The sequence below is a fragment of the Euprymna scolopes genome, chromosome 45, assembly GCF_053919585.1.
Source record: "Euprymna scolopes isolate OS-2025 chromosome 45, ASM5391958v1, whole genome shotgun sequence".
NCBI classification, from domain to species: Eukaryota; Metazoa; Mollusca; class Cephalopoda; order Sepiida; family Sepiolidae; genus Euprymna; species Euprymna scolopes.
In genome coordinates, this window is record NC_136526.1 from 55,857,064 (window position 1) to 55,879,902 (window position 22,839).

At 30.0% G+C, this 22,839-nt stretch overlaps 1 protein-coding gene across 3 annotated transcripts in view; it reads left to right on the plus strand.

Annotated features, from left to right (window-relative positions):
• The first annotated feature begins 3,177 nt into the window (after positions 1 to 3,177).
• The window catches only part of LOC145269703 (uncharacterized), a 42,625-nt gene continuing 22,963 nt past the window's right edge, over positions 3,178 to 22,839 (plus strand). The window contains exons 1-3 of one of the 3 annotated variants that reach the window (XR_013865178.1): positions 3,191 to 3,546; positions 15,697 to 18,673; positions 18,736 to 21,718. Coding sequence is in view for 1 of the 3 variants with exons in the window: in XM_080125425.1 (XP_079981551.1) it covers positions 15,895 to 17,097 (1,203 nt within the window). In the remaining 2 variants the exon portion in view is untranslated. Of the gene's footprint in view, positions 3,547 to 15,696; positions 21,719 to 22,839 lie in introns of those variants that run through there. The other 2 variants (XM_080125425.1, XM_080125427.1) reach the window with 2 other exon arrangements.

Sequence of the window (22,839 nt, forward strand, 5' to 3'; positions counted from 1 at the left end):
CCCTAGATAAGTTCGTAATTAAAGGATACTCTAACTTAACTTCTAAATCTGACCCCCAAGATCGCCATGGGCATGGAATATGTGCCTATATTAAAGATGGCTTTTCATGTGGTAGGGATATCTCCAGAGAAGATTCTAACTTACCCTATATGTGCTTCCGGGGTACACTAGCTCACAGTACTGTATTTATATTTACTCTCTATCGCCCCCACAACAGCGGAGTTACTATCTTTAAAAGCATATCTGAGAAAATTGACCACGTCCTATCTGCTTATCCTTCAGCTAACATTCACATATGTGGAGACATCAATGTTCACAACGTGGAATGGTTGACCCACTCAAACAAGACCAATGGTGAGGGGAGGTTCTGTCATGATTTCTTCATATGCTTATGACCTCACTCAGATTGTTCACAAACCCACTCGTGGGCCCGACAATGACGACCAGTATGCGAGTCTACTAGACCTTTTTCTCACAACTTGCCCTGAACTATGTTCAGTTTCTGTTCTGTCTCCTCTTGGATCTTCCGACCACTCTGTTGTATCAATTATGATAAAAATGAAATATAATAAGTCCCCAGACGTACCACTCTATCATACAGTATATCAATACACTATGGCTGACTGAGACAGCTTCCATACATTTATATCGGATCTACCTCTGTGTTCCATGTTTAAAAATGATGTGTCCTCTATAGTATCATACCTGACGGAATGGTAAATTGTGGGTATAGACCGTTTCATACTCTCGAAAAAGTTCCAACAAAAACCTAACAGCCAGCTATGGTTCTCTCCAGAATGTGCTGCTGCCATTATGCACAGAAATCACTTTTTCCACTACTTCCAACGTAATAGACGTATGGAAACTAAGGCCGCTTTCAGGACTGCCAGCAACCATTGTAAGAAAGTAATAAAGAACACAAGAGAGTTGTATGCTCAGTTCGTCAAGTCCAAAGTTTCTGAGAAGCAGCTTGGTTTCCACCAGTTTTGGCAAATAGCAAACAGAATCCTGAACACAAGTGTGTGCTCTATCCCAACTATCATCAATATCTAAGGCCTTTGATAGGGTATGGCATGAAGGTTTACTTAACAAGATATCTTGCTATGATATAGCTGAAAATGTCTTTTAAATTATTAAATCATTTCTTTCTGACAGGTTCATAAGAGTAGTAGTTGATGGGCAAAAATCATAAGCTCACAGTATTAATGCTGGAGTCCCTCAGGGGTCCATTCTGGGCCCAACTCTATTCCTGATCTACATTAATGATCTTCCAAATCACATCCTTACATCATTTGTAGACATTTATGCTGATGACACTACCATTTATGGTAGCACATCTAAGTCAGTAAACGAGCAAGTTCTCTCCAATTCTCTCTCCTCTGATCTTGAACATGTGGTACAATGGGGAAAGGAGTGGCTGGTTACTTTTAATGCATTTAAAACCAAGCTTCTCTCTTTACATCATCAACGTTCTGATTCCCATCTGGCATCAGTTGAAATGAATGGCTCTCGTCTTGAGGAGGCCTCAAGTTTTGACAAGCTTCTAGGCTTGACCGTTACTCAGGATCTTAAATGGAACACGTACATCAAATCTGTTGCCAAGGCCGCTGGAAAAATGGTGGGATCTTTCTATCAATCCAGTAGATATCTCACTTCTGATGCAATTCTCTATCTATATAAGAGCCAGGTACGTCCAAGGATGGAATACTGTTGCCAAATCTGGGCAGGAGCTGCAACCTTTATTTCACAGAAGAGATGTTGCGAGTTTGTCTCTGCTGTATCGATATTTTCATAGAAAGTGTTCGACTGAGCTTCAGTCTATGATCCCCCCTCATCAAACTTTCACAAGAAATACTCGTCTAGCTGAAAACACTATCAATAATTCTCCCCACCCCCAATCGTTATCTGTGCCCAAACCTTAACGTAGATTCCATGAACAAAGCTTCTTTAACTGCACGCCTATGGAATTGTCTTCTGTTTTCCTGCTTTCCAGCTGACTACAATATGGTTGTCTAACGTAAACAAGTTCTTGATGAGCCGTTCCATATAAGTTAACAAATTTACCGAATCTGCATTACTAACGATTGCTATTGTACAATTTCTATTGTATACTCTTTAACCCTTATCTTCCAGTGGCCTCTTGGCCTTGATAAGTGGTGATGCCTATGTAAAAAAAAAAAAAAATATATCCCTCTAAGTCGTTCTTAACATGGGGTGGTCGGTTGGGAGGTGTTTAGTCCAAAAGCCGTTTTTAACATGGGGAGGTTGGGGTGTTTATCATACTCTCGTCGCTGGACGCTGGGGTAAGTCGTAAAAATTAACCTTTTAATGTGTATGTGTGTGGGGGCCAGGCTCCCCAAAATGGGGGGGGGGCAATTTAAAGCCGAATAAAAAAAATTATTTCAGCGCGTTTGGTCCACCGTAGTCGAAAGGCGGCAAACGTTTTCAAACGTGATCGAAAAAAATGATGCTATTTTTAACACAAAGGGCACAATATTTATCGAATTTTTTTTTTGTATCGATTATTCAAAGCATGCCCTGTTTAATAATGGTCATGCATTATTCAGCTCGCTAAAAAAAAAAATTGTTAATTTATTTATCAAAAATTTAAAAATGGCTTTTTTCGTGTAAATATTAAAAAAAATTTTTTTTTGTTTTGCTTAACTTAAATTAATTATTTTACTTAACATATTCACCGAATTTCACACTTCAAAACTCAAAAGCGGGATAATTAAACACAATCGAAGTTCTGATATTCAGACGTCAAAATAAGGTATGCAAATAATTTTTTTTTTTAATCTATAATTCTGTCCCTTACAACAACACAATATGTTGTGTTCAGTTTCAGATGATTATTTTAAGCATATTTGTTCCCACTTCAAAACAAGGGGGGGGTTGTAAGCAAAAAATATATATATATATATAAATATCGTTTATGAAAAATAAGTACACTGTTATAAAGTTCATTCTTCTCCTAATAATCGCTGAAAATTTCGTATTGATCGGATAATTACTTGATTTTTGGTAGATTTTTAAAAAGACGGTCCGTCAAAAAGTACTGACCTGCCCCTCCACCTCCACCCAGTTTTGGCGGTTCCTATCTTTAACCCTCATCCTCGAGTGGCCTCTTGGCCTTGATAAGTGGTGATGCCTATGTAAAAAAAAAAAAAAAAATATCCCTCAAAGTCGTTCTTAACATGGGGTGGTCGGTTGGGAGGTGTTTAGTCCAAAAGCCGTTTTTAACATGGGGAGGTTTGGGGTGTTTATCATACTCTCGTCGCTCTGGGGTAAGTCGTAAAAATTAACCTAATTTTTTTTATTTTCTTTAAGCTAATTGATCATTTTACGTGATTTTTTTAACAATAAGTTTATTTCTGAATAAAACCGAAAAATATATTGCTTTGGTCTTTATTTTCAACATTTTTGATTTTATGCGGAGCTGATTTTCGGCGTCACCCACCATTTTGAATTTTGACTGCGGACTGGATACTAAATTCGAAAATCTTTCCACGCGTTCATTTTTAAGCGAAAGAAAATCAGATAAAAGTAAGTATAATGTTACTTGAATTAGTTTATGTCTTTGGAGATGTGTTTTTTTTTGTTTTTTTACATTTTTCTTTATTAAAAAAAAACAAAAACAAGAAAAAACTTTTCAATTATTTGGTCAATGTGTACTAGTGTCGGTTGTCCAACCTGCAAAGGGTGTTTATTCCGAAAGCCGTTCTTAAGATGAGGAGGTTGAAAATAAGATAATGCAGGTTACAATACACAGGTGTATGAAAAAGTAAAAAATAAATTAAAATAAAATATTACCAAAGGCAAGATAAGTTACTCTTCTACCTATCTGGAAAAGTTTTTAGTGCTTTTACTCACTTTAAAACGTGTAATCGGTTCGAAAATTATACAGTGCTTATCGATATATGCAAAAAAGGGGCACTTGTACAGTTTAATCAAGAGATTAAAACATGAAAATATCGAAAAAAAGTTTAAATTGTACGTATCCGTTATGGAATGAAGTTTTCCAAAAAAAAATTTCACATCAAGTAGTTTTTGTTTTACAGCGAAAAAAACAATTTGTTATGATAACAGCAAAAGGTTCGATTTTTATAGGCACCGCCAAAATTGGGGGGAGGGGGTACTTTTTGACGGACCGTCTTTTTAAAAATCTACCAAAAATCAAGTAATTATCCGATCAATACGAAATTTTCAGCGATTATGAACTTTATAACAGTGTACTTATTTTTCATAAACGATATTTATATATGTATATTTTTTTTGCTTAACCCCCCTTGTTTTGAGGGGGTAGAAATATGCTTAAAATAATCATCTGAAACTGAACACAACATATTGTGTTGTTGTAAGGGACAGAATTATAGATTAAAAAAAAAAATGTTTGCATACGTTATTTTGACGTCTGAATATCAGAACTTCGATTGTGTTTAATTATCCTGCTTTTGAGTTTTGAAGTGTGAAATTCGGTGAATATGTTAAGTAAAATAATTAATTTAAGTTAAGCAAAACAAATATTTTTTTTTAATATGTATAGGAAAAAAGCCATTTTAAAATCTTTGATGAATAAATTAAGAATTTTTTTTTAGCGAGCCGAATAATGCATGACCATTATTAAACAGGGCATGCTTTGAAGAATCGATAAAAAAAAAATCGATAAATATTGTGCCCTTTGTGTTAAAAATAGCATCATTTTTTCGATCCCGTTTGAAAACTTTTGCCACTTTCGACTACGGTGGACCAAACGCGCTGAAATAATTTTTTTTTATTCTGCTTTAGCCTGGCCCCCACACACATACACATTAAAAACCAACTCAGACAAATGGTCACCCATCTGGTACTGGCCAGCCTCAGCGTTAATAATACATTGAAATTTTCGTCACTGAAAAATAAGTTATTTTTGGCCTGTTTGGTCTTCCATAGTTTGCTTTTTATCGAATACAAACGTAAACATTGTCGATCTAGAGTCTAGATCGACACAAAGTAACTGGTTGCCTATATGAAGAAGTGGAATTATTTGAAATCCAGGTACTTATATTATAATATTTTTGCATATTCTCATAGAAAATCATCCTAAATCTTACTTAAACAACAACTAAATAAATTATTTCAAAAACGTTTTTTTTATATATATATATTTATGTACGTTTTTTGTGCAAGACAAAAAATGTCAATTGTTAACTTTTTGGGGAAATTTAACATTATCAATTTAATTAAAAATAGAAAAAGGTTTACATTATTCTGTTTTCTATATGATAAAATTCAGGGTTTTATCTTTCTGGGGGAAAAAAAGTTACTCAGAAATAATGGATTTTAATAAATGTAATTTCGTTTTAAAAAACAACAACAACTTGATTTTTCGGCCATTTTTGGCGGTGCCTAGATTTTTAGGAAGAAAAGCTAGTATTAAAGATGGGGAGGGAGTGTCTGCGTTTTAAATGAAGTTATCTCCCCGTGGCGTTTCTAACCTCCAAACAAAAATTTAAAAAAATCGTTACTCATGCAGAGAGTGAGCAGTGCTGAAATAACGTTATTATTTAAAAAGCCATTCTTAACATGGGGAGGGAGGGTGTTTTGTAGATATTCTGTACTTTAACCTTACAATTGAAAAAAAAATGGGTTTGTATTACTATACACATTGATTCGAAAAAGTTGTCAAAAAACAAATATGTAACAAATAAATGTTATCAAAGGCAAGATAAGTTAACTTTCAACCTAACTGGATAATTTTTTTGTGTTTTTATTTATTGTAAAATGTTTATTCAGCTTGAAAAACATCCAGTGTTTACTGATGCGTTGGAAAATTCAAAATGGCGCTGAACTATCTGCTAAACACTGTAAGTTTGGGAAAATGAGGTAAAAATAAAAAACTATATCACATACTGTTAAAAACCCACCGAATATATGTCAGCGTATGTCACAGTAACATATATTGTGCTAGTTTCTAACAGTATTTTGCATATTTTTTATTTTAAACTCATTTTCCCAAACGTACTGTGTTCAGCAGAGAGTTTGGTGCCATTTTGAATTTGCCAACACATGTAAACACTGTATGTTTGTGGAACTGAATAAACATGTTACATTAAATAAAAACACTAAAAAATTATCCAGTTGGGAAGAAAAGTAACTTATCTTGCCTTTGATGAGATTTATTTGCTATATATTTGTTTTTTGACAACGTTTTCGAATCTATGTGTACAGTAAAACAAACCCCCAAAAAACATATAAAACTTCAATTAAACGTGGAAATCACTCTCTGCATTAGCACCAAAAAATCTAAGACGTCTGCCTTCAACGCGCTCTAATAAAAACGTGTTTTTCTGCTGTAAAAAAACAAAAAAACTACTCGATCAAATTAAGTGTAATTTTTTTTTTCGGAGATTGTCACTTCAAAACGGATATGTACAATATAACCTTTTTTCGATATTTTCATTTTTTTAATGTCTTGATTAAACTGTACAAGTACCTCGTCCATTTTTGCAAGGTAGGAAAACTGGTTAGTTAATGAATAAATATCGATTGAAAACACATTTTATGACCGTTCTTGAAGAAGATATTGTCTTTAAAAGAGAATACACATCCAATAATATTTTTTAAAATATTTTTACTTGTTTACTGTTGTTTGAAAAAATAAAATAGATTTTTCTAAGTTCGTTTTCTACCTAGCTTGGTAAGTCATTTAAAAGTGTTTATTTAGTTAAAAAACAAACAAACAAAAATAACAAGTAATGTTGTGTGTTACTTTTGAAAAAAAATAGATGTCTTCAAAAATAGAAAATTAAAGAAAATACTGAGGTAAATATAGTTTTAAAACGAGCCCATCCCTTCCAAAAGAAAATAAATTTGTATATTTTTCAGGTAATGTCCACGATCACTGCTCAGAAATAAATCAAACAACCAGAAGTAAATACAGTTGATTATGTAACAAAACTGAACAGAAGACACGGAAAACGAAATCATGTATATATTAAAAAATTACTTTAGTTTTTAACATTTCTTGTGTTATTATGAAACAAAAAAAAAAGAAAAGAAAATGCTCCTTGTATTATCAAATAATAAAACAAAGATGGAGTACTGCTGCCACATCTGGGCTGGAGCTTCAAAAAACAGCCTACCTGCCTTGACAAAGTACAAAATAGACTTCGTGGCTTAGTGGGGGATGCTCTCTTCTCTTCCCTGCAACCTCTCTGCCACAGAAGAGACGTTGCAAGCCTGTCTTTGTTTTATCGTTATTCCCATGGCAAGTGCTCATCCGAGCTCCAATTTCTTGTTCCCCCTCGCCAATCCTTCATGATAAACATCCGTCTAGCTAAAACCACTGTCAGTAATTTCTCCCACTCTTTATCTGTGCCTAAATCAAAACGTAGATTCCATGAACATAGCTTTTTTCTGAGAAGTCCACGCCTGTGGAATTCTCTTCCGTATGTTTGTTTCCCACCTGACTACAACTTGGACGTCTTGAAGTCCAACATATACAAATTCCTGATTAATCGCCCTCTTAAGTAAGATGCTTTATCAAATCTCCAACACCAGCTATTACTATGATATTATCCCATTAATTATTGCACACAAAATAACCCTTATCCCCGAGTGGCTTACGGGCCTTGATAAGTGGTGATCCTCATGTAAACAAAAAAAAACAAATATTTTATTTAGAAAAATTAATTTAATTTTAACACTTTTTCTGTTCACAAAACACCAAGAGGCACTTCTGCAGTATGCGGATAACAACTATCTTTTCTTCATGTGTTTCATTAAACTGTCGCAAGGTGGCACTTCTCAGTCAAAAAACATTTAAATTATTAATTTGTTGTTGACCCTTCAAAGTTGCTTTAATTAAAAAATGTTTCATTTAAAATATTTATGTGCAAGACTAAACAAGTAAAAATAATTTAAAAAATATTATGGAGGTGCATAGTCACCTTTAAAATTGTTATTGAATTGAAAATAAATCATGTCAGTTATAAGTTTAATCATTTTTATAAAAGTGTTGGGAGGAAATGGTAATTTTTTGTTTGATTTTTTTAGGTGTTTATGGAGTAAATTTAAACATTTTTTTGATTGGGACATTTGTATATAATAATGGTATATCTTAGCTGTGTATAGTTTTATTGGGAACATAATTTTCATTTCCTAAATTAACAATTTAAATATGCTATAGTGTTCATTTCTTATGGTCTCTACATGTCTTCCAGGACAAGAATTCATCTAGTCTGGTGGAATATCCAGATTCTTGCTCTTACTTGAAATAACATGCCTTGGAGAAGGTGCTTTATTCCTCGTAAAAGATTGAGTTAATAAAGAAGTTGGGAACATAATTTTCCTCTCCGCAATTGACCATTTGAATATGTTATACTATCTTCTTTGTGACGTCTTGATCTTACTGGATTCCAGGACAAGAATTCATCTAGTCTGGTTGAGTATGAAGCTTCTTGCTCTTACTTGAAGTAAAATCACTTGGAGAAGGTGCACTATTCCTCGTAAAAGCTAATGTAAGTTAGCCATAGTGAAGAGATCTTATTTGGGCACAGAATACTATTATGCCAGGTTATAGAGAGGACCTTAGACACTCAAGGCATTCAAGTTTCTCAGGAAAATTGTTTTATTTTGCATGGAAATTTTTTTCATTTTTGGCCTTGATTGAGTTTTGACAATGTTTCCATGCTTCAAGTTCTTTATATCTTCAAATATTTATTTATTGGGTTTAGTTTGATTGTTTTTCAGAAAAAATTTGGGTATTTCCATCTCAAAGCATCCAGACCATGACACCCTTACCTCACAGACTTTTTTCCAAACTTTCGCCATATGTTGGTATCATAAAAACTAGGGAATCCTGAAAATTTGAGCTTTTAACTCTAAGCGGTTCCAGAAATATCGCAATTTTGGTATTTTATGTACATCGTGTCGAGGCGCAAATTCGCAAAATTGTGAAATTACGTTTTTGGGCATAAATCAATTTCTAGACTAGGTAGAACCTTAAAAATTTGCATGGACTAGGTTTTCCATACAAGGAATCCAAAAATCACATTTAGAACCTCTGAAAATGAAGTGTTTCTGAGTTATTGAACTTTTAAGCTGAAATTTGGGTATTGGTCTAAGGTGACCTCCCAAAAAAAACATGTGGCACTATTGGTAATTGAATTTTTTTTATTCCTAAACATTCTTGATAGTCTGAACTTAAATTCCTCTAAAAAAATTGTTTGGTTCTTTCCTCGTTGGCTCACAATCGAACCTCAAAGATGGACAGTTTTATGGACCTCACTTCCAGACAGACGCCTCGAGGTGATATGTGTAAAATACCAAAATTGCGATAATTCCAGAACCGTTTGGAGTTAAAAGCTCAAATTTTCAGGATTCCCTAGTTTTTATGATACCAACATATGGTGAATGTTTGGAAAAAATCTGACAGGTAAGGGTGTCAAAGATGTTTTTTTCTAGATAATTTGAGATGGAATTACTCTATTTTGATTTTTGACTTTGCAGAGCATGACCGAGGAAAGAAAAAAGAAAACATTAATGTTTGGTGCATTTTAGTTTAGAATGCCAGTATTGGATATATTTCGAATATATTTTTTAAATACCAGCTTTTAAATAGAATGACATATTTAATAATACCTTCCTTAGAATATCAGCACTGGCTTTATAGGTGATGTCACTATATTTAAGTTCTTTAAAAGAGATTTTAAAAAATAATGTCAAAGTTAACTTCATGAACACGTATGGTTATAAAATTCATGATACAATAACAATTTATTTTAAGGGCTTTGGACGTATAAATTTTCAATAATAATGTTCATTCATTTATTATTATTATCCTAAAATTTATTATTATTATCCTAAATTTTATTATTATCCTAAAATTTATTATTATTATCCTAAAATTTATTATTATTATCCTAAAATTTATTATTATTAATATCCTAAAATTTATTATTATTATCCTAAAGTTATTATTATTATTATCCTAAAATTTATTATTATTTTTATCCTAAAATTTTATTATTATTATTATCCTAAAGTTATTATTATTATTATTATCCTAAAATTTATTATTCTTTTTATCCTAAAATTTTATTATTATTATTATCCTAAAATTTATTATTATTATTATTATCCTAAGATTTTTTATTATTATTATCCTAAAATTTATTATTATTATTATCCTAAAATTTATTATTATTATTATTATCCTAAAATTTATTATTATTTTCATCCTAAAATTTATTATTATTTTTATCCTCAAATTTATTATTATTATACTAAAATTTATTATTATTATACTAAAATTTATTATTATTATACTAATATTTATTATTATTATCCTAAAATTTATTATTATCCTAAAATTTATTATTATTTTTATCCTTAAATTTTATTATTATTTTTATCCTAAAATTTTATTATTTTTATCCTAAAATTTATTATTATTATTATCCTTAAATTTATTATTATTATTATCCTAAAATTTATTATTATTTTTATCCTAAAATTTATTATTGTTATCCTAAAATTTATTATTATTATCCTAAAATTTATTATTGTTATCCTAAAATTTATTATTATTATCCTTAAATTTATTATTATTATCCTAACATTTATTATTAATTTTATCCTAAAATTTATTCTTATTATCCTTAAATTTATTATTATTATCCTAACATTTATTATTAATTTTATCCTAAAATTTATTCTTATTATTCTAAAATGTATTATTTTTATCCTAAAATTTATTATTTTTCTAAAATTTATTATTGTTATCCTAAAATTTATTTTTATTATCCTTAAATTTATTATTATTATCCTAACATTTATTATTAATTTTATCCTAAAATTTATGCTTAGTATTCTAAAATTTATTATTTTTATCCTAAAATTTATTATTATTTTTCTAAAATTTATTATTATTATTATCCTAAAATTTATTATTATTATTATCCTAAAATTAGTTATTATTATTCTAAGATTTATTATAATTATTATCCTAAAATTTTATTATTATTATTATCCTTAAATTTTATTATTATTTTTATCCTACAATTTATTATTATTATTATTATCCTAAAATTTTTTATTATTATCCTAAAATTTATTATTATTATTATTATCCTAAAATTTATTATTATCCTAAAATTTATTATTGTTATCCTAAAATTTATTTTTATTATTTTTCTAAAATTTTTTATTATTATCCTAAAATTTATTATTATTATTTTTCTAAAATTTATTATTATTTTCCTAAAATTTATTATTGTTATCCTAAAATTTATTTTTATTATCCTTAAATTTATTATTATTATCCTAACATTTATTATTAATTTTATCCTAAAATTTATTCTTATTATTCTAAAATTTATTATTTTTATCCGAAAATTAATTATTATTTTTCTAAAATTTATTTTTATTATTATCCTAAAATTTATTATTATTATTATCCTAAAATTTGTTATTATTATTCTAAAATTTATTATTATTATTATCCTAAAATTTTATTATTATTTTTATCCTACAATTTATTATTATTATTATTATCCTAAAATTTTTTATTATTATCCTAAAATTTTTTATTATTATCCTAAAATTTATTATTATTATTATCCTAAAATTTATTATTATTATCCTAATATTTATTATTATTATTATCCTAAAATTTATTATTATTATCCTAAAATTTTTTTATTATTAGTATCCTAAAATTTATTATTATTATACTAATATTTATTATTATTATCCTAAAATTTATTATTGTTATCCTAAAATTTATTATTGTTATCTTAAAATTTATTATTATTTTCCTAAAATTTATTATTGTTATCCTAAATATTATTATTATTATTATCCTGAAATTTATTATTATTATTATCCTAAAATTTATAATTTTTATCCTAAAATTTATTATCATTGTCCTAAAATTTATTATTATCCTAAGATTTATTATTATTTTTCTTCTAAAATTTATTATTATTATCTTTAAATTTATTATTATTATCATCTTAAAATTGATTATCATTATCTTAAGATTTATTATCCTAATATTTATTATTATTACCCTTAAATTTATTATTATTATTACCCTTAAATTTATTATTATTATTATCCTAAAATTTAGTATTATTATCCTAAAATTTAGTATTATTATCCTAAAATTTAGTATTATTATTATTATCATTGTTATTATTATTATTATTATTATCCTAAAATTTATTATTATTATGATCCTAAAATTCTGAATTTGTCACAATCTCAAATCTTAATGTCATTATCTCATTTCTAGCAAACCTTTCAAACTTAATGATTAATGAAATCTGCATGAATTAAAATATATTTAAGCATATTTTACAACTTGGTCATGCCAGGGGTTACAAATATATATTGGGTACAATATAATAATAGAGAATTGACTCTATAACAATACACACACAATCTACACACATCAAATCATCATATTCAAGTTGTTTTCTGAAGGATATAGAAAAATTTATTATTATTATCCTAAACTTTAGTATTATTATTATTGTTATTATTATTATTATTATTATTATTATTATTATTATTATTATTATCCTAAAATTCTGAATTTGTCATCATATTCAATTTGTTTTCTGAAGGGTATAGAAAATTTATTATTATTATCCTAAAATTTATTATTATTATGATTCTAAAATTTATTATTATTATGATTCTAAAATTTGTTATTATTATGATTCTAAAATTTATTTTTATTATCCTAAAATTTAGTATTATTATCCTTAAATTTATTATTATTATTATTATTATTATTATTATTATTATTATTATTGTTATTATTCTAAAATTTATTATTATTATTATCCTAAAGGTTATTATTATTTTTATCCTAAAATTTATTATTATTATCCAAAAATTTATTGTTATTCTAAAATTTATTATTATTATTATCCTAAAGGTTATTATTATTTTTATCCTAAAATTTATTATTATTATACTAAAATTTATTTTTATTCTAAAATTTATTTTTATTCTATAGTGTATTATTATCAGAAATATCAGGATATAGAAAAGGTTACAGATATTCCATGTTTTAAACTATAATTCGAATAAAATTTTGTTTGAAATGTAATTTCACAACTTTTGAGGTCAGAGTTACAAGTATATTTTCTTTTTAATGTTATGAGTTCGCAAATACAGATTTTATTTTAGGAGTATTCCATTACACATGATGTACCTTAAACTTTCTTGTAATTGTACCTATTTACTCTGCCTCCCCACGGGACAGAGTTAGACACCAGGGTCGTTTTTTAACGTGGAGAAAAGGCACGAAAATAAAAATGGTCTCAGTCGTGAAGGATTTCTCCTCCACCGAAAGAGAACAAGAAATAGAAGTGCAGCATCTGAAGAACAGATACTACACTTTGATCTTGACCAAAAGGCCAAGGATTAAACTTTCTTGTAATTGTAGTGAGCTTTTAAATTCTTAAATTTAAAATATTGTAAATATTTGTGTACATCTATTTTTTTGTTGACACTAAAAATCTTTTTAAAGTTTATAAGTAAGAATACTCACATTTCAGTATTTTTGTTTTAATAAAAAATCGAAATATTTTAGTTTAGTGTTAGTCAACTAATAAAATACATGAATATGTTTTAAAAAATATTGTTTGTTAATTGAATCTCCGATTTCACAAGGTCACTGGAACAAATCATAATTGTTTTTAGGATATGTAAACAAAAAAATAATCATTTAAATATATAAAAATAACCAATATCTTTTGCTTTGATTGAAATTCAAATAAATAACTCATATTTTGTGTGGAAATTCAATTTTTCTCCATTTTGTCCAATTAAATATGATCAATTTTCTAGTGGATTTTTTAAAAAAATGTAAGTATTTTATGTGTAGATTTCTGTTGTTACTGAAATCTCTCATTTTACTTTAGGATCACTATAACAAACCATTAATTTATGAACACATACAGAATTAAAAACAACAACAAAATATATCATGTTTACATAATAATTCAAATAAAATTATTATGGTTTCTTAACTTAAATCTCTGTTTATATTCACAGAGTTAATGGAACAAACCATTATTTTTGTGCATATAGGGGAAAGGAAAAAATACTGTTTGTTTTAAGGATATATAAAATATAAAATATCTTTGCTTAAATAATAATTCAAATAGAGACGATAAACAAAAAATATGGTTTATCAACTTAATAACTCTGTTCGTGTACATTAATTTTTTTAGATATGTGGAATAGAAAATACTCTTTATTTTATAGATACATTAAAACACAGTATGTTTCGTTCAAGTATAATTTATATAAATAATTCTTATTTTGTGTCAAGGTATAACTGAGCATGTGTGAGCGCATGTGAGAAAATTATCACCAGCAGACAAAGGATAGCTGACTGACGAAAATATTAGCAGCAGCTGTTAAAGCACGTATGTAAATTACCAAGTGTGTGTGAGCTTGTGTCGCAAAAAAAAAGGAGACAAAAATACAAGACAAGCAAATTGGACGCCAGGAAAGATGGTTGCGTAAATTTTAGGGATGGTTGGCTCGTGTCAGGGTGAAGTGATGGCTACAGAGACTTTTAAAAATCACATGTGTGCAAACAAGGCTTAGGAAAGATAATGAAATGCGTTCTTTTGGAGGAACCTTGAATAAATGCATTTAACTTGCACTTAAAAAATGCTTATTTGTTTTATGTGTTTGTTCTTCTGTGATGGTATCTAACAGTGTGTGAGCCTGAGACATTTGTAGTGTAATGACACAGTAAAAAAAAATAATGGCCACGTAACAAAGCATATGTCTCATAAATTGAGGTTGAATAATAATTAAATGAAAATCAGTTTCTTTAAAGTTTATGCCCCACACTTCTCACAACTATCGGGTTAGAATCATAAAAATGCAGTTGAATTGTTGATAAAACATTATGTTGGATATGAAGCTTGGGCAAGGCCGATGAAAGCAAAGGTGTGCACACATGCAGATTTTAGATGGATTTTTTATCTACATTCTTGTGTTCCATAATAATAACCAGAATTGTAATTATCACCAAAAACAAAGAAATGTTTATATTTCAGGTCACGAAGTTGTGAATTGTGAAAAATAAAAAATAAAATTGTAATAGTTTTAATATTACATTTCTGGAATGCAGGTTGATGTCTATGTAAGACAGTTGATATAAACTACAGAAAAAGAGAGAAAGGCAAAATAGAAGACGGACAGCCTTTAACCATGATTGACATTTCTCCACAATGCTAAGACACACACACAAACAAACCCCTACAACGAAACATCTCTCTCTTTGTTGATGGGGAAAAGCTTAATTTTAAATAAAACTTGATAAATTCGTTTCTCTGTTGATTTTAAACGACAGAAAAATTGTCAGGTGTATATATGATTTTAGCAAGCATATTTATTTTCAGAGTCAGTAGTATCCCATTTTTTTATATATACTAAACTATATACACATAATTATCATAACTATTTAGATTAAAATTTGTCATCAATGTAATGAATTCACAGTACAATTTTTATACTAGAAATATTCCATTTCACATGACATACTTAAAATATTCTTGCAATGGTGATAAGTATTCTAATGCTTATATTGAACATATTTGAATATTTGTGTACAATTTATTTTTTAAATAATATTATTGTACAGTTTATTAACAAAACCTCTTATTTTATTTGCAGGGTTTATAGCACAGACTATTACTTTATGAACTTGTGAGGAATAAAAGTATACATAGTCACATTCACAAAAGGCTCATTTTCGTATTTGAAGATCATATGAATTAAATGTGAACATGGGAAAACAAGCTGGAAAAAAAGCTTTTCCTTGCCAAGAGTGTAACTCATCACTCGCGACGATGTCAGATTTGAAAAAAACATATGAGAATTCACACTGTTAACAAACTTTGCAAAGTGTGTGGGTTATCATTTCCTAAGGGAATCAAGTTACAAAAACACATGCAAACGCACAAGAAAGAAAAACATTGTCCATGCCAAGTTTGTGGAAATTCATATTCAAACAAATCTAAATTGAAAATCCACATGATGACACATACTGGCGAAAAACCCTTTTCTTGTGAACTTTGTGGCTCATCTTTTACAATGAAGTCAAGTCTGAAAATCCACCGGCGAACACATACAGGCGAGAAACCTTATTCCTGTCAGGTCTGTGGGGCATCATATGCGCAGAAAGGTGGTCTGCAGGCACATATGTACGTCCATACAGGAAATAAACCTTATTCGTGTAAAGTGTGTGGATATGAGTGCATAGCAAGGTCACACTTGCGTGACCACATGCGTATACACACTGGAGAGAAACCTTTTTCGTGTGAAGTCTGTGGAAAAGCATTTTCACTCCAATCGACTCTAAAAAAGCACATGTATACACACACTGGTGAAAAATTCCATTCTTGCGCCGTATGTGGCGCCTCGTTTGTAACAAAGTCTGATCTGAAGACCCATATGCGTGTACATACTGGAGAGAAACCATATTCTTGTGCAGTTTGTGGCTCTTCTTTTAAATCAAGCAGCGGATTAAAATCACATGAACGGACACACAGTAGAGAAAACCACTACACTTGTTCCATCTGTGGATCTTTGTTTGCATCGCTATATGGACTAAATACACACAGAATAAAACACACTGGAGAAAAACCTTCCTGTGATATATGTAATGCGTCGTTCGCAGGCAAATATCATTTGAAACGACACATGAGAGTTCATACTGGAGAGAAACCTTACTCTTGTGACGTTTGTCCTTCATCGTTCCCTGTTAAATCCAGCCTTATTGCCCACATACGAACCCACACTGGAGAGAAACCATATGCTTGCAAAATGTGCAACTCTGCATTTAATACAGTAAACAGTTTGAAACTTCACACATGGACGCACACAGGAGAAAAACCTTTTACCTGTGAAGTGTGTGGTGCAGGATTTAGAGAGAAAGCAAAGGTTACAGTACACATGCGAACACACACCGGAGAGAAACCTTATCATTGTGAATTTTGTGGGTCAACATATGCCAGCAGGTCACAGCTAACAAGACACAAAAGACTAATTCATGGATATGTAAAGAAAGTTTAAGTGCCTACAAGACACTACCCTCAAGTGTGTTCAGTCGCTTTATACAGGGGTTTGTTAAGACACTTTTTAGTTATAGATGATGAAACACAGTCTCTAAATTACGAATATATATAAATGGAAATTATGTAGAATTACAGTTAAATTTATTGTTTGAAAAAAGAATACGATTATTAAAGTATTTCCTTATCTCATGGATTATCAATGAATGGCTCATTTCATCAGAGGAAATGCTATTTGCAAAATAGATATTCGTAATTATTAAGTTTGCTTATCACATCAATTGGAGATTAACGTTGACAGTATTATACAACCTGTAATTGTTTTAATATATAAAAAGATACAATTGAAGACTAAATTATCATTTACAAGAATTTATTTATGTCTTGATTATATATATATATATATATATATATATATATATATATATATATAGTCATAATATATTAAATCAGGAAAACTTATTTTTTCTGACAGTGACTGAGACAACAATACTAATTCATTGATATTCCAAGAAAATCTGAATGTCTACTAGATACTGCCTTTGCATTTATTTTATTACTTTATACAGTAGTTTGTAAGACACTTTGAAATACAGATACTTAGAAATAAACCCTGATGAAGTTGTACGAGCCTTTTTCAAGTCTCACACAAAACACATTCATATTTCAAGCTGTCATATACATACGCGCACACAAACATACGCGCCCACGTCCACACATGTACATACACTAACATTCACGTATATATACACACACACTTACGTATACACATGTACTCACACATGGACGACGTCACTTCCGCTTTCTAAGGAAATACACATGCGCAAAATACACTCTGGAAACGAGTATAAAAACAAGGCGATAAGCTGTTTCTAACTCTCTTTGGAACCAACTCTCAACTAGAAAGGTTGGGCGAACAAGCCGCGCGCCGTTTCGGCGCACGCGCACGTGCACCTCATGCCCACTTCCTACTATGTATGGGGCACGAGCTAAAGGCTGTATGTATACATTCTCACCCTTTCTCTTTCCACCTACTTCTGGCCACTAAGAACACCTTCGCGTCGCTGACTACTAACTGATGACAACTCTGATATCCTCTCCTTTGTCTACACGCTGGGCTACCATTCTCAATTTTCCTACAACATTTATTTCTCTTCCCACGCGCGGACATGTTATAACTAAAATGTTCATTTCTTTCAACAGCAAATAAACGACATTTATCTTATCCATTAATTGTGTCTTTGTTTCCTTCAATTCCCATTCGTTTCATTATTATTTTGTAACGGGATTAGGGTATTTATATATCCTAGTCCCCTACAAAGTCTTCCCACAAATAGCCTGTGCAACCCTATGCCCCTCTTGCTCAACAACACTCAACAACCCATGGGTTTTCTCTTTCATCTCTTCTAATCATGTAGTCTTGACGAGTTCACATGTATAAAAAAACAAAACACAGAAAACAAAAATTCAGACACATTCTATATGCATCAGTTGTACTCTGGGCCTCTTTGCGACCATGTCAACCCTCTTAATTTTAATGTCTTTATTATCAGTCGACTCATGTCGACCACCTAAAGGTCTCTTTTGTTGGTCCAAGTTGCAACCTGCCTTCTATTCTTCTCATGATAGCCTGCTAAAGATCTCTTTATTTGGTCAAAGCTGCAACCTGCCTTCAACTCTTTTCATCTCAGTCTCATAAATGCCTCTCTATTTGGTCCTTTTATTCTTTTCATCATGCCTGCTAAAGGTCTCTCTATTTGGTCCAATTGACAACCTCTTCAAATCTCTTCATCTCGGCCACATATAAATGTATCTTTTATTTGAACAAAGATGCAACCTGCTTTCACCTCTCATATAAATAGACATTTTGCCATTTTGTTTTCTCATTCCCAGAAAAAAAAAATTCAGGAGTATTTTTCATAGAGTGTGTTATTCACACCCATAAACTTGTCTGGCATTCTACTTTATTTTACAAAAGATCAAAACAATGTCCTTTTAACATAAAATAAAATGTCTATATCTTTTGAACTCATGAACAAAAATGTAAAGACAAGACTAATTCCATGAAGAAAATACAACGTGTAACACATATAAGTCTCTTGTTTGTTTTTTTCATTCTGAATTTTTTTACACAGAAAAAAACCCCTAAAAGTCTTTTTTATAACAAATAGCATATTTGACATGAAATACAATATCTCTGCAGTTTCCATTTTTTAACTCATAAACAAAATTTCAGTCAAGACCGATCACAAAGAAAATACAACTGTAACATATCATATGTATATAAATATATATGGAAGTTTTTAAAAAGCTGAGAGCAATGCAGAAAGGACTGGAGCCACAATAGTAAGGAAAGGAAAAACAAACAAACAAATAGACAAGTGTGTTTGACTAATTATTTATTCATTTATCACTCTCTCATCTTGTTAAATAATCAGCTGCAAGTTATTGGGATGTCAGGTGTATATCAAGTCTGTTGGTGGTATGGAACTTTAATTTTCATACCACCAACAGACTTGATATACACTGGTCCTTTTTGCATTGCTCTCGGGTTTTTTTAAAACTTCCATATATTCCTTTACTAGCAATGCTTCAAGCAAACTATCATTTACTTGCATATAAATATATATAATTCAAGCCTATGCATATTTCAATTTTATGAAAAAAAATGCATTAACTGATATTTTAACATTTTTCATGCAATATTGTAAATTTTGGTCCAAATTTGAACAAAGAAATGTTTGGTGTTTTTATTTCTTAACTGGATAAAATTATAAAAGAAAAATTATGATTTTACTAACATCAATATCATATCTAAACAATTTACAATGTTATGAGTAGGACTAGGACAACAGCATATTCTAGCCTTTTTTTACACAGGCATCACCACATTATCAAGGCCAAGAGGCCACTCGAGGATAAGGGTTAAAGAGTGTACAGTAGAAATTGGACAATATAGTAATCAATTCGTTAAATTTGTTAACTTATATGGAATGGCTCATCAAGAACTTGCTTACGTTAGACTTGAAGACAACCATATTGTAGTCAGCTGGAAAGCAGGAAAACGGAAAACAATTCCACAGGTGTGCAGTTCTAAGAAAGAAGCTTTGTTCATCGACTCTACGTTTAGGTTTAGGTGCAGATAAAGAGTGGGGGAAATTATTGATAGTGTTTTCAGCTAGACGAGTGTTTCTTGTGAAAGTTTGGCGAGGGGGGACCTTAGACTGAAGCTCAGTTGAACACTTTCCATGAAAATACTGATACAGCAGAGACAAACTTGTAACATCTCTTCTGTGAGATAGAGGTTGCAGGGAAGAGAAAAGGATCTCCTACGAGGCTACAAAGTATATTTTGAACTCTATCAAGGCAGGACAAGTCCTTTCTAGCTGCTCCTACCCAGATGTGGAAACAGTACTCCATCCTTGAACGTACCTGGCTCTTATATAGCTAGAGAATTGCATCAGAAGTGAGATATCTACTGGATCAATAGAAAGACCCCACCATTTATCCAGCGGCCTTGGCAACAGATTTGATGTACATGTTCAATTTAAGATCAGGAGTAACATTCAAGCCCAGAAGCCTGTCAAAACTTGAGGCCCCTTGAAGACGAGAGGCATTCATTTCAATTGATGCGAGATATGGATCAGAATGTTGATGATGTAAAGAGAGAAGATTGGTTTTAGATGTATTAAAAGTAACCAGCCACTCCTTTCCCCATTGTACCACATGCTCAAGATCAGGAGAGAGAATCAGAGAGAACTTGGTCGTGTACTATCTTAGATGTGCTGCCATAAATGGTAGTGTTATCAGCATAAATGTCTACAAATGATGAAAGGATGTGATTTGGAAGGTCTATATATCACAAATTGAAGATAAAAGATAAATAAATGAATAATCTAATTAAAAAAAAGAATAGTTTTGTGCAAATTTACCTTTAAAGTCAAAAGTTTAAAACCTTTTTTTTAAACCATGTTGATTTTTTTTAAGTGGAACCTCACATTTTTAAAATATTGTCAAGTAAATACAAAGCACTTACTATAATTTTTTCTATTTCATTCAATGTTGTTTTATTTTAGATATTTAAAAAAAATGATTCGATAAAGAAGAAATAAAATATTTTAAATCAAAAACTGACGCATTTCTTTAAGAGAATAATAAAAAATATGGAAAATTTGTTGAAGGCTTTTTTTTTATAAAAGTAAACTTGCTTATGAGTGAAATGTGATCATTTTCAAATACGGTGACCAATCTTTAACTAACTTTGGTTGACAGCAAACACATGTCAGAAATAGAAAGGGGAGATTAATTATTGCGCTTTTAGGCCACCAAAGTTCTCAACTGGAAGAAAGGGACACGTTTGTCTCCCTTTCTTCCAGTTGTGACGATCTGATATGACGCAGTATTTTTGAATCCTTGCTTAAAAAATATTTTATTTAAAAAGTACATGGAATATAAAATATAAATATGGTTAAATTCTTAACAAGGAAGAATGGAATTACTCAGTGATTAGTATTTTTTATAGGTAAGTGATTTTTTGGAATTTATACATATTTATTATATTCAAAGTAACTTAAAAAGAAAACCGATGAAAAAAAAAACAAATGTTGCATATTTTGCTAATAAACCGGTTGTTATTTTAAAATTTGTTCTTTTCTCCTTTTATTGAAAAAAAAATAGGGTTTAAATTACATTTTTCAAGTAGTTTTAATCTTCGAAATATAGTAAGTCTAATTATTCAAGTTTTTATCACGCATTTTTAATGGCAACGCCTGACACTGCTAGTGACGGACATGTCCCAAAAATTGTCTTTCTTCCGTTTTACTTGTAATTTATCCTGGAATATTTTACAAATGAGACACATTAAATCTTCCACTTGTAAAGTATTTCTTTCACCTCCTCATAACTTCTCCAAAATTGGCTCGTATTTTCCACATCCACCATTCAAAGGGTCAATAATGGTAGACGCACTCGCACTGGTGCCAGATATCACGTGACCTAACTTTTCAGATTTTTCAGAACGAGGCTCGTCTGCTAACCCTACTTCCTTTATTCACACCGAATTTTCAATAAATGTTTTAAAATTATATTTTGATACATTTTTATACAATAAATAAGTAAGAGATTGGTCGAATTCACCATCGCCTGGTATCACAGCTGTGGTGTGAGCATAGATAAATACCTCTCAACCCTTTTAAAAAAATAAATAAATAATAAATCTATAATATAAATCTGAATGTGTGTGTGTCTGGTCGCGAATAGGCTCCTATATGATTGACTATTTAAAAAACTGATTACATATAATGATAGAAGATGTATCGAGACACAGGAATAGGTATGTTTGATCTGGCAGAACGGTGGTTCATTAAAATTGTGGGGTCTGCGTTCACGCCTGGTCCACAAAGTATGAAAATAAAAAATTTAAAAATTAAAAAAAAAAAACGTTTACAAGTGTTTGGATATAGATGTACATAATAATACTTTATAAGTATGTTTTAACTTAAATAGTGATGATATAATAAAATCGTGGGGTCTGCATTCACGCCTGGCCTCCATAGAATGGAAATAGGCACAAACTTTAATAAAGACTTTTCATATCTATCTGCGTAAGTATATTCTTATAATTATGTTTCAGTTGGAAGAAATATGGTATAATAAAATTATAGGGTGTTCGTTCGCGCCTGACCTCCATAGAATGGAAATATGTCACAAAGTTTAACAAGGTTTTTAAATATAGATCCACAGA